The 14022-nt window shown below is 40.1% G+C and overlaps 1 protein-coding gene across 4 annotated transcripts in view; it reads right to left on the bottom strand.

The window, feature by feature from the left end:
* The window catches only part of C2H5orf63 (chromosome 2 C5orf63 homolog), a 33585-nt gene extending 20405 nt beyond the window's left edge, over positions 1-13180 (bottom strand). The window contains exons 1-4 of one of the 4 annotated variants that reach the window (XM_021662455.2): positions 13073-13180; positions 11118-11216; positions 1162-1239; positions 539-656 (exon numbers count right to left, since the gene is read on the bottom strand). In XM_021662455.2, the coding sequence (XP_021518130.1) occupies positions 539-656; positions 1162-1239; positions 11118-11173 (252 nt within the window). In that variant the 5' untranslated portion in view covers positions 11174-11216; positions 13073-13180. Of the gene's footprint in view, positions 1-538; positions 657-1161; positions 1240-11117; positions 11217-11386; positions 11472-13072 lie in introns of those variants that run through there. The other 3 variants (XM_060377244.1, XM_021662456.2, XM_060377245.1) reach the window with 3 other exon arrangements.
* Between the last annotated feature and the right edge of the window lie 842 nt (positions 13181-14022).

Raw genomic sequence — 14022 nt, 5'->3', positions numbered from 1 at the left:
TCTTAGGACCCATGTAAGTGCCAGGTGACCATGGTGGCCTGCCTGGAAGTACAGTGCTTGTAAGGCAGAGTCGACTGAGAGAACCCTGCTCCAAAGAATGAGGTGGAGAGTGACTGAGGGAAGACTCCTGCTATCAACCTCAGGCCTCCATTTGCACCTACACACATGTACCCAAATACATAGAAGGCATATGCTCACACATCTCTCTGTTACACATAACACACACACACACACACACACACACACACACACACACACACACACACAACCTCTGTGGCTTAATAGTACTGCCAGAGAAAAGAAGACAAGTCCAATCTTCATTATTCATTGGTTCTCTCCTTGTGAATTTGAGTAACCCCAGACAATTTGCAACCCCCCAAACAATACTGGAAGCACTTTTACAGTCTGTCACAAACATGCTTAAGCACAAAGCTATAACAAGTTTGAGTTGTTTCTTGATCTTGCATTTCTAAAGTTTATATACACCCAATTATGATAACACTTTTTAAGTTGTTAATTTTAGTTTTCTACCCAGTACCTTTGTGAATAAGGTCAGCACAGGCAGCGCTGTGTTAGAGGCAGAGAGATTTCGCAAGAGTCCTAAGGAGGATTTGGCAATATGCAGGCTATTTCCTTGAAACCAGCGCATTTTAATTCTGCCAAAAGAAAAATAAGCCAATAAACTTAATGCACCATCGACTCTGCTCTTTAGAATACAAGCAGTAATTTGCAAGCTTATGATTGAATTTGAAAGTTTCAGAATTGTATCTTGGAGTCCAGGAGTGTCAGAGAGGCCCAGATGTTTGGCAAGTGTCCACAATAAATTCACTGTACTCCAGGCAAAACAGAACTTAGAATTAAACCAAACCAAATCACAACATCAAAAACAAAAACAAAAATAAACTCAAAAAAACCCCAAACACTATTTATGGATTCCTTTAATACCTAATCACTTTGTTTCTGTAAGCCAATTTCATGACTTTGTTAATTTGAATATGAAATTAAATTTCAACTGCAGATGTTGCTAGCATCTTGATGACTCCCTAAAAATGGAAGTGTCCTGAGATGGTTTTTAGTCACAAGGATGGTTTACTCTTATTGGTATGCACCCAACACCAGCCTCCCTTCCATGGTAAAAGAAGTAGTAAGCAAATGGCACACCTGACAGTGCAAGCCATCTCCAAGATCTCTCTCCCACACTGGAAGAAATGGAGACGCTCAAAGCTGCAGGGAGACAGACTGTAAGAGAGAATCAGTCTGAGTTAACTTGTCAGGAAAAAAGTCTATTCAGCCCCTTAAGAAGTGCTTAAAAAGAAGAGTGCCGTGATTTTCAAAAGCTTCATACATAAACGCACCGGTGTTTTTACTGGAGAGACTCCAGAAGGAACAGTTTAATAGCAGCATGTCAAACACTGGGCTTTGAAGCTCCCTCATTCTGCTACTCTGCTTGACTAAGACACCCTATTATTCCTAGTTGCTCCTTCAGTCTAATTTATAGGTGGTACAATTTCACTTGTAAAACATGTGTAAAACATTACTCCCAAGATGAACTTTCCTGGGATTGTTGTTTCTTAATTTCACTTTACCTCTCCAACTTTGCCTACCACTTTCTCCTCCTGTATGTTGGCAAGTCTCCACCTGATCCTTGAATGCCCAGAGACCACTTCTTCACCAGTAGCACTGCACTTGCTCTCTTTCTCCACATGAAGAACACACAGCTTCTCCTTAGTTTGCCCTAGGACTCACATCATCTCCTTGAAGAGTCTACAGAGCACCTTACCAATGCTGGCCAGCCAGTAACTCCCCATCCTCATATCCATAATATCTTTGTGAACCAACCTAATGCATAACCTTATTATTCATGTTTCTATTTCAGGATGCCCCTTACTACTTACAATTTATGTCCCTTCATCTACAGTGCAGCTCTATTAGAACAGGTATTGTTCACATCAGTATTGCTCAGTATACACAATCAATGTGCACATAATAGGTACTTAAATATTTGCTTGAGTGTTAAAATACTAAAGTGACCTTGCCTTCCTACTGTAATCTCACCTGTGCTCAATTACTCAGTGTGGACGGCAGTCATTCTTTAGGCCTATCTCTAAACTACAAGTTACTTACTGCTCTTCAGGGTGTCTATTGACTTTGGACTGAGGCACTGCAGTTGGTACTGCCACCATTTCATATCCCTGTGCCCTACTTCACAGAGCATGGCTTTATTAAGTGCTACTCTTCTCTGGCTACCCTTCTCTGCTCACTGTAAATTAGCTTTAAACTTATTTCCAACAGAATGAGAGGACTTTAGAAAAAACTACCAACCCACAGGACAAAAAGCCCAGACACTGATTAATGGAAGCAAGGATCTTTCCTTTACTCATAAGCCTCTATCCTCCCACTTGTACCCAGATTTTCCTGCTAACTAACTGACCTGGCAATCTAAGAAGAAGGAATGTAATATGAACTCTGCAGGAAGCTGCTTTTTACAAAGTGAATATAAACAATGCCAAAATATTCTGTGAGTCTCTCTAGTAAGTTCTAGTAATTTCTGTGAATTCAACAGAATCAAACTCCAAAAGGTGAATGTAGCTGAAGATACAGCTTTGATTGACAACATATGATGTAAAGGAAGGAGAAAACTGAATGTTAAAGGCAAGTATTTATTCACCCCACATTTCTAGGCATAGGCAATTGACCTAACTAACATACAATGGGTAGATAGACATTTCTGAATCATTGGATTTGGAAGGACTCTGTCATCAATGGCACTCTCATGTAAAATAAGATGGTATTAAAGAAGCTGTATGGAGATGTAAATGTAAAAATTAAGCTTTATAAATAGTAGAGATATAGTCCTTGAAAATAAGGATGAGGCCTTCTATAGCAGTGTACCAAGACTATAACCAGGATGGTGAACTGCAGCTACATGCTTCTGGTGGAGGGATAGAAGATTTATGGATGTTTGGTTGGAAAGGAAAGGAAAACATATTACTAGCTGACCTGAGACTGCGGTGTTAAGGCTTTAAAAGAAATTCACATCCACAACAGAAAACGGCTTCAGAACTTTCGACATGACAAAACACAGCATGTGGTCCTGGCTGCACCCAAGACAAATAAAGCCTGTCATGGTAAACGGAGCTGCCATTCATTGCAGATTTGCTTGAATATTTGTCCATAACCAGAGAGCTAAGCAGAGTCTTCACTGACACTATAGCCTCTTCGCTTACAACTATTGCTGGTTTCTACTCTGTTTCTGCTTTCTCACACATTTTTAATTACTTAAACATGACACGTTTATTTGCTGAGAAAGGCATCAATGCTATACAGTTTACAACTTGCATATTTTAATGGCCTCAGGTATATGCATTTTTACTATATTGTTCAATTAACTTATTTCTTTTACAGTAGTATGTTATAAATTCATATCAGAGTTTGATATAAAGGAAAAGCTCCTTGTTCTTCACCTAGACAGATATTAAAGCTAAAATTCCGTAATTCTTGAAGTTCACTTATGGCTGTAAAAATTAAATGAGAAATGACATACTCCAATGGGAACACTTTAATACTCTTCTGAGTTCATTTTACTAACTCTGTAAACCCTAACACCATTGCTGTCAAAGTCACTTTCACCAAATTATGTCTTCTTGAAGTAAAATCCTTATGTGGGCTACTCTATCAATGTGACATTTTCATTAGTTCGATTATTTTTTAACCATATCTTAGTACTATGAAAGAAAAAAAAAAACCCTGAAAAGTGGTCTCTGCCTGTTAGCTCCCAATCATGAGCTGACAAAATTACCTCCCCAATCCCCTGTACTGGAACTGAACCTAGGGACTCATAAACACTGAGCAAAAGCTCTATGAGTCTCACTAGATAGCCCAGCGTGTCCTTGAACTCACTCTGTAGTTCAGGTTGGCAGTGAACCTCCACTCCTCCTGCCTCGGCCCTCTGAGCAGCTGAGATTAGAAACCTGCACCACTAGGGCCTTACTGACAACATTGTTTTAAAATTATATCACTTTAGTCATGAAGTTAAATATTCCTATTATACAGACAGACACAATTTTATCCTTTGTATTTTGTTATATGTCTCTGTGACAAGAACACAAAGAACTGCACTCATAATATCAAAGAAACACAATTGGGTCACCTTTGTCACAGACTGGAAGAAAGTAGAAAAAGCATGAAACTGGATTTAGAATGTGCTTAGAAAATTCTGAAGCCTAACAATAAAGATGGTGACTCCTGCTGTTTCAAGTCCAGTGCTACTCAGAGGCATGAATCCCCTGAAAGAGAAAAGGGAAACTGGCCTCCCAAGACAACAGAGGCAGACTTCATTGGTCTTTATGGCAGAATCAAATACAACATGGGGAGGAGGACTGATTGGACCAATTCAGCCTTCCTTGAAGCAAGATAGAGAAGATAACTTAACTTTATAGCATTTTCCCGAGATGCACTGAAGGGCACACCATGAAAGCAACTGATTATAGTATAGGAAGATGCTATGGTTGTTTGAGCCTTTATTAAGGATTATTCATTTCAGCATGACGAGCTGCCCAGGCTTTGGCTGCACATCACTTATGTGGGGCTCCTGGATCTTTCAAACACTGTGTGCCTCTGATTAGGAGGGAAACAACATCGTTCTCGCTTGAGTAGAGAAACTGACCTTCACTGACCAGAATTTTATTCATACAAAGAGTCCTTTGGCACATCAGAGCTCTAAGCCCACATAATCATTCATCAGCAAGCTGCAGTGTTAGTTCATGCGCAAACTCAAGAAGTCTATATAAGCCCAGGTACCGCCTTGGTTATTAGCAGATAATGTTGGAGCTTCTGCACAAGACTATGATGTAAATTTAATGCTGAGCTAACATTACCAAACATTATTATCATAGCTCTTGCTGAACCTGTGTTCTATAAAGAGAACTCGAGGCCTCCGTTTAGTCATTTGTGCCATGTGAGAAGTTAAATGCTCTACTTCATATACACTACCATCTAGGTGTAATGTTCCTATTTTTCTGGAAAAAAAAATGAAATGAAAAGAAACACACATTCTTCTTTTGAGAAGAAACCCCATATTTTAGGATGCTGAAAGCTTTGTAATCATGTGATGAGGTGAGGACTCAGGTCACTGGGTTCTACCTAACATAGGGAAAGAGGGACAAATGATGGTTCCTCTTTGAGTTTGCAACTAGCTATATTTGCACCTCACTCCTTTCGGGAACAAATGGGAACCTAACTTAAGATCTTGAATACAAGAATAGAAGAAAGGGAAGAGCAATTGTGCAGCTGGAAGTGATGAGGAACAGCACCATACAGGGACAAATCCCAACTGTCTCTGTAAACGGATACTCCAAGGGGTTAAAGTAGAATATAGCGTGCAGGAGGCAAGGCCTTAATTTACTAATGTGGGTGCTGTTCCAGGGCTTCAGCCCCCCACAGTCCTGGAACCTGGCTAAGAAAGTGGTACCAAATCAGTCAGGTGTCAAAGCAATGCTCCTGACATCTACGTGGAGGCCACTGCACAACACGCTGTCCAGGTTTACTTTGACTATGTGGTTTGAGCTGCTGGTTTGCCTGTCAGGTTCCCATGGGTCTGGGGCATTCTTGTGCCAGGTGAACAAGACACACTCACTCAGACTTTATCTGCTCTTCATGCATTCACTCAAGGCATCCTTGGCTCCCCAGAGATCATGGAATAGAGATCTGGATATCTGGATTCTATGTTCAGATTCCATCGATGCTACATTCAATTGCATTTACACATAATCAGTCTGCAAGAACTTTTTGAAAAGAACTTGTCTACACAGTAAGATTACAATTTTATTAAAATTATAATTTACATACCTGCCATTTAATGCATGAACACCCCCTCTAATTCTCAGTAAAATTAAGCCATTACACATTCCCTCATGTATCCTAGAACAAGTATTCTTATGTATCTACATCAAGTTTGTGCATTCAGAAGGGTGATTTTTCCCCCAAAGACAGGGTTTCTCTGTGTAGCAGAACCCTGGCTGTCCTGGACTTGCTTTGTAGACCAGGCTGGCCTCAAGCTCACCTCTGCCTCCTGAGTGCTGGGATTAAAGGCACATGCCCACTACACTGGGCTCAGAAGGGTGATTCTTAATTGAGATAAAAGTTATATCATGCTTTATAGTATTGGCAAACTAATGACCATTTGCTCATTAGTTTCACAGTGGCAAGGAAAGAAATGGTTGAAAGTAAATAAGATAATCCCAGCAATGAGAGGCAGAGGTAGGCAGATCTCTGTGATTCCAGGCTAGCCTAGTTTATAGAGTGAGTTCCAGTACAGCCAGGGTTACACAGAGAAACCTTGTCTGGACCGCCCCCCCCCAAGAAAGTAAATAAGACATGATCCTTATTCATAAAGAGCTGAAAATATGGTCAGAATATTAGCATGCACTGATAGGTAAACAAGAAAGACAAGAGGTATAACAACAGGGGTGTACAAAATATTGCAAGAGAAAGGGAAAGATGAGTACCATGGGCTAAGACTGGAGACAGTGTAACAAGAGAAGGACTTCAAATCATTTAGGATTTATGGACAGTTACTAAAAGACAGCCTTGACCAGTTCCTGCCTAATTTAACAACTTAAAACATGTTTTTGGTAAAGACAGAAATAGTTAATGGGAGGAAAAGAGTGGAGACAAAAGTTAACTCTTAAAGGGAACAAAACATTTAAAAAGTTGTGTAAGTCAAAACAGAAATTAGAATCAATCCCAATTATTGGTTATAGACTAATTCTAAGAGGCATTTTATAAATAATGACAATGGGTTTTTTTTGGGGGTGTGTGTGATGGAACCTTGCTTTTACTGGCCCCAGACAGAAGACTTACATCCTTAGAAACAGTGGTTTCAGAAGTGAAAAGTTGCAGGACTGAAAAATACTTCAGATGCAGCTCAATATTTCAGACTGTGAATATGACTTAAACAAGACAGCACTGTGTCTATGCAAGACTAGACAGCACATTTTTAGGCATGAGGTCATCGCTTAATTCACTCAGAAATTTTCAGAAAATTACAAACCAAGATACCCAATCTGAGCTTTTCAAGAATCATTTTTCCATTGATAGATTTTAAACAAAGGGTAACCCCCTTCCAGTGAGCCTTTCTCTGGACTTGTCTTTATTTTCATGGGTGGAAAAAGTAGTCATTACTATAATACTAATGATTTCCTCAAACCCTGTATACCAGAACAGAAGCCCCTTAAGGAAAATGTTAAGTTGAGATTATTGAACATCTTTAAAGACAAAACTTGTCCTAAGCAGTTCGGAATAAACTTGCTGGAAAGATCAAAATACTTTAAATAAACACAATTTACACTCAAAAGTTTCAATGAGGGGAATTACACATAAATAGTAAAACTGTTCGTTTAGAGCTAAAGGTTCATCTTCACGTAGCGTTTACACTGGAATTTTGTATGTTTGAATTCTCTCAATGCTTTTTTTTTTTTTTGGTGAAGATTTTACAAATACAGAACCTAAAGAGAAATACAACTGCCACAAACAAGTTCTAAGACACAGGAAGACTCTTTATCTCTTTGAGCCTTAGTTTTGCCAACTGTGAAAAGGAAAGTCTACTACTTATCCTGACCTCTCATTTCCCAGAGACTCAAGAGAAGCATGTTCATAGGCTTTAGGTCTCAAATGTCGTTGTTACCCAAGAAAAAACAATCCCATACTAAAGAAATAGCACAGGAATGGCCCATGCCCGCACAAGGCCTTGAACAAGTTTCTGTCTTCTAAAGCTGAAAATATGCAGCTCTGTACAGAAGACCAGAATTCTCTTTGAGATACATGCCCCAGTGTAAATATACTTGCTTACTGTTATCTGTTTTGTTTTGTTTCTCTCCCACTCTTCAGTTAGAACTGGGAAGCAGCGGCTTCCGAAAGCAATGAGCTGGGAAATGGGGTAGCTGATACCAGAGTGGCCTGGCACTCATCTGGAAACTGTTTAATCACGGGAGTTGGACATACTACTAGACATACATAATGTGTTATTGTAAATGACATATCCTCCTCCTCTTGGCATTTCTCCCCACATGCAGAAGCACTGTTGCCTTTGCCTTGGCCTGTGGTAAGCTGACAGATGTGTAGCAGGAAAAGAATCTTCAGTGCACGCAAGAGTGTTTTAGAATCTTTAGAACTTTGTGATCACTCCTTCCAGATCATTACTTCAGAGGAGTCTACTTGGTAAAGAGACTGGAGCATGTGACAATGCCAAGGAAAGATTTCCATGAAAACATCCAGCTGAGAAAAATAAAACAGTGCTAAACAAGAAAACTCATAGCATGTGCTTCATGGCACTAGGAGTCCAGAGGGAATTCTGGACCAATTAACACAATGGGGTCTGCACATGCAGCCCTCCTCCTTCTATCCTCAACCCCAAAGATACTGACTCAGCAACTGGCCTAGAGCCAGAGCAGCACGGTCATTCAGAGTGTGCAAAAATGTTTGGCTCAATTATGACATAATGGCTGCATACCCATTTCTGAAAGCAAGAAAACCTAAATAATGTGGTTAGCTTATATTGGACATAAGGGCTTAACAGAGTTTAAAAACCAATTTGAAAATTCCATCCTCCCATAAAGATAGCATTAAGATTGAGGGCAAAGCCATCTAGTTCAAGGAATGGGAACAAAATGCATAAGGAATTATGCAGACTCCTTTTGACATTATCCTTCTTAGCCAACATGACCTAGTTCCTCTGATATTTAATACTGACTCAGAAAGAAGGCAATTTCATTAAAAACATTTTAGTCACATTATGGCAGGAAAGTAATACCAGTTTCATTGCTAAAAACAAGTTTACAATTCAAAATGTCTTCCATTTATCACTAATATTCTATTCATTTCCAATTTATCTTTTCAAAGATGACCACCCAAGACCTGTAAGCCATTTTGTTTCAAGTCCAATAATTCATTAGTCTTCCAATAGCAATAAGTCATAAGCCTGTTCAGTACAGAGTCTAATTTGAATGTTGAGAACTATTTACTGTGTGCCCAGGCCCTGGCAACTCTGAGTTGTGCTAGGATTCTACAATTGCCTGAGTCTTATTTTGTTTTTTGTTTGTTTGTTTGTTTTTGTTTGTTTGTTTCACAGCTATTAACAGAATATTTTGATATTTTGGAACTGGAAAGCGACTTTAGATAAGAAAACTATGTTTAATTCTTTTATAGATTATATTTTTGTTTACGCTTATTTTTTCCTTGAACAAGGGCATATGCTTATATGTTTTGTTTGAGGCTATTTTAAGGTTCATGAAAAGAAAGAAGGACTGAGTTTCAGAGTTTCAGAAAATTCTCTTAGTATGAAACAGGGCTCTGATCTCTAAATCTAACAACATTCACATTAGTTTCTATTTGAACATAAAGACCTCTTTTTCCATATTTCAGATGGCCTCAGCTGACTTTCTATCAAGTAACGTAATATTGTTCTCTCTTAGCTTACCAAAAACATATATATTAATAAGTAAAAATCAAATAATTCAATGTCATGCCCTTTCCTCCTGACTGAACTAAACCCCATTTTCCAATTATTTCATTATTAGTATGGGAATGCACTGGAACAGTAAGAGAAAGTTTATTTGTTACAGCTGTAACATTCTGGTTTTGGATGCAATCAAATTAATAGAAGGAAACACTGTTAGCTCACAATGTCCTACTCTATCTATATATAATTTAAATATATTACTTATATATTAATATTCTATAAGATAGAATAATAATCAATAGATAACATATTAATTAAGATATATAAAAAAATATATCACATTAAAAAATAAATTTTAAAAAAAGTTGGGACCTTTGAACTCTACCAGCATGTTGTTAATAAAAGAGGAAAAATAAATCAAAACATAAAAACAAAACCAAACAAAGAAAAAAGCCCTGTGAATTTTCATCACTATTATTTGAGCAATTTAGTTTAAAATAGTAACATGACTTAAGACAGGATCAAACCAAGATGCTGGTAGCCTGGGTAAGTTAGTAATTTAGCACCCTTTCATAGATAATTCTTCAAATATTTGCTGAACAGATACCTGGGTGAAGGACTGAGCATGCTAAGTCTGGAAGAAGTATAGATACAGAGAGCTGTTGGGCCTTTCAGCCTGCATATTCAACTCAACACAATAAATGCTCTACAATTCTTGAGGTGGATCTGCTTAGAAGGTGTTTGGCAACAATCTGTGGATTTTCAAAGATACCCTTCCCTGGTCCAAGCTGTTAATCAACACATTACTTCTGACTGCACTCAGTCACTCCCTGGATGGTGATTCTTGTTTTCCTTCTTTCCTCTCTGCTGCTTCCCCGGAGACATTTTCATGTTCTTTATAGGTGTAGCCTTCCTTCAGGGGCACTGCCTTTTCAAATCTATAGATAGCATGAACTGAGTGTATGCAGTGTGTCAGGTACTATAAACATAAACACTATAAACATATGACACTGTCCTTGCCCTTACGGAACTTGGGGCAGAGGAAGGCCGACAACACAACAGCACAGGGATGAAGACTAGTAAAGTCATTACTGATGTTGTGCGTTGGATACCCTTTGAGCAGGTTCAACTGTTGGGACACTCCATCCCCAAAATGGCAATGGCAAGGTAACAGAAGCTTTAAGAAGTGACCTAGAAGATACTTGATCATGGAATATTATAGCAAATAAAGGGGGGCGGGGAACTAATGTAGTTCCCTTCTGCACATGGTTGGTTCCCGTTCTGGTATCCAAGTGTGATGGGCCATAGCCGGGGAACACTTGTCAATACTTCAGCATCAGTGGATTTGCATCTTCCAGACTATAGGATCAGGAGCCAAACTCTGAAACTTTCTAAAAACAGCAGACATTTAAAATTTTTCTCACATCTCTGGGAAGTTAAGACTTACATAAGAACCAGAAAAAGAAGAATAGAGTCTTTATGCTTCCTGATCCCTGTGCCTACCTGCACAGGAATGGGATTTGGGGATGTGGAGTTTATGTTAATCAGGCACAGCTTTTCATTTTACGCATTTCCCCTGAATGGCTAGCACTTGCTAAATATACAAAGGAAAGGCTTGTAGACGCTCACTTGGTCCTGCTACTTGTATAGCCACAAATACCTGATCCAGACAGTATCCTCCTTCAAAACAACTGCAAACAGGAAGAAAAATCTCATTCAGGAACTAGTCCAGCTGGCTTTTGGTTTCTTCTGATATTCCCTGAATAAAATAGAACAAAAAATTAGATTTACAATAAGGAACATAAAACCTTGCACTACTTCATACCATATCACCTCAGTGCCTTACTATGTTTGAAGTCCCAAGCATGAGCATTAGTAACTAAACATATTGGCCAGGTAGAATATATACAAAGTAAGAAATGCAAAAACCTTAATTAAAACAAACTTATTTTAAAGGCATCTCTCCATGGTGCCTCTGGGTGCAGTGTCCTTGTGAGTAGAATACAGCCAGGTAACTGGAACAAAATACAAACACAGCTCAATAAATTCTCCAAGTTAGAAAAATATCCGTTCCTATTACTCACCTGCCAATAGCCTGTCTAAATAAAACTACATAGCTACACATTCCTCTAGCAAAAGAGACAAAAATTATTGATCCTTTTCTGGCAGGTAGCTTCAAGTGGGCCATAGCTAACAGGGAGGCAAACCTGGGGCCTGTTTAGAGCAGCCCACAAGTTTTAATTTTTACAACTGGGCTTTTCTGGTTCCAGGCAATTCCTTAGTACAGCAGCACCCAGGATTAGGTTCTACATCTCATGTAGAACGACAATTAGTTCTGCCTCATCCCAGCAAAACAATAACTCAGCATTTTCCAGGACAGACTTGTTTCCATGCCTCCGCTGCTGGTAGTGGTTTGTTTGTTGAAACAAGGTCTGACTATGTCTTCAGGGCTGGTCCAGAACTTGAGATCCGCAGTTCTGGGATTAGAGTAGGCACCAACACCATGTGTTCTCCCTTGCATTTTATCCTCTGCTGTTTACCTATTACACACTTCATGTATACACCTCCAGATATTGGTAGAGGGCATCATGTGCATTCTTATTAGCTATTCCACAAAATATTACTAAATGAGACCACTATGGCCTCTAAGAGCCATCTCTACAGAGACAGCAGGAGCAACAAGTTAACCAAGAAATGCATATCTACAGAAGCCCATATTAGGCTGAGAAATGAACGTACTACTAGTTTTGGGATATAGCAACTTTTGTGCACCATCCCTGTATTTAAAAAAGTGAGAATCTTTGGATCATGCTAGACCACCCAGATTTGTTTGTTTTTTTTTTTTTTTTAGAGCACTAAAATATAGTTTCACATATACATAATTAATAAGGATAAAGATTAGTCAGGCAAAAACCCACTTAAAGAGAGCCTTAGAAACAATTGGATACCTATTCACACTAGTAGTGTGAATCAGAGACTTTTCTACCGTTGGACTTATTAAAAATTGTTTTAGTTGGTGTTTGTCAGGGGTGAGTGACAGGGCTAAGTACTTGTTGAGAACCATGAGGTCTGATTTATTCTTTTATTGTCAACAGGCCCAGAGGGCTGCTTCTACCCAATAAAGCAAAGATGAGGTCCAGACAGCCAGGTCCAGAGAGGCCCAGCACTCACAGTGTTCCTTCCTGCACTTTCAACCTTTTCACCCCAATTAAAGGTCAACATGGCCGCTCAAAAACATTTATTTAAAAAGGCATTCAACTCAGCAGGCTGTCAAGTGTGATATTGCCACTTCATAGGATTCAATTAAACCCGGGACCAGGGCATCTGTGAATCACTGGAAGAAGCATGAGCTGAGACATTTTCTGCTTTCTTGGAAAAGCTGTATTTTCCCTTCCGTCATTTATTCAGGTCCCAGAGCGCCATCACAGGCGCGCGTTTACAATCTCCCCCCAGCGGCTCTGGGATTTATAGCTCCCGGCTTAATTAAATCCCCGCTAACTGCGAGGGAAGCCTGCAGCACGCCGCAGTGCGGAGGGCTCCCGGCCTCTTCCTGCGGGCGCGCGCTAACACCGGGATGCCAGGAGCACTCACAGCAGCGCCCGCACCATCACCCACCTCAGCCTCGGGCAGCCAGGCCGCCGCTTCCGCCCGCCGCACTTCCGCCGCGCACCGCACTTCCGGCCCGGGGGCGCCGCCCTGCCGTCCGGGTCCTCTCCTTTCCCCGCGTGGGCGGTGCCTGACACAGTACGTGAAAAGACAGCCCAGCTAAAACGTGTTGAAAGGAAAGAAAAGAGGAAGAAAAGAAAGGAAGAAATAGGGAAGAGGCCTTGTGTGTTTAGGAAACAGCCTAGGGCTTGGGAGGCAACATTTTGAGACTGGCCATTTAAACCTCTCCCTATGTAGGTTCATTTACTTATTAAGATAGTATTTACTGTCTTCCCCTTTCTTTGGGTTGGAGCTGAACTGGGTTCTAAGGAACAGGATGAGCAAAACGGGGAGCAGTGCCTCCCCACGTTTACAATCTAGTAGGCAAGGCAGACATGGGGGAAATTATTCTTTAAATATGTTACCCATTTATTTAGCTAAGTGTTTAGAAGGGAAGGAACATTACTTGTGAAAAGGTAGTGTCAGCTAGTTAGAGAAGCAGCTTTTGTGCTGGCATCTGACAGACTTAGGACAGGGACAGAACTCTGTAGAATGAAGGAGCGCGGCCTGGGCCGTGCATAGACAACTGACTAGTAAAGCTAACGCGTGAAGGGGTTGGGGTTAGAGCGGTGAAAAGAGGCTGAGTCAGACTCCGTAGCCGAACAGGCTTGAGCTAAGGGCAGCTGGAATATTTTCTGATTGATTGTGTCTCTGCAGAAAGGGAAGCTGGAATAATTGTTACTGTTCTCTAAAAGGATCTCTCAGCTTTGGGAAGATAATGGCTTAGTATGGGTGGGACAGACAAGGGCCATCAGGAGGTGACTAAGTCTTCTAGGCTCCAGGTGTGGCGATATTGTAAGTAATAAGAAAATGATGGGGAATAATTATAATAATGCTCAAATTAAATTTATTGATTGCGC

Source organism: Meriones unguiculatus, chromosome 2 (genome assembly GCF_030254825.1).
Source record: "Meriones unguiculatus strain TT.TT164.6M chromosome 2, Bangor_MerUng_6.1, whole genome shotgun sequence".
NCBI classification, from domain to species: Eukaryota; Metazoa; Chordata; class Mammalia; order Rodentia; family Muridae; genus Meriones; species Meriones unguiculatus.
Note: the sequence above shows the minus strand (reverse complement) of the source record. Positions and strands in the feature narration are given on the sequence as shown.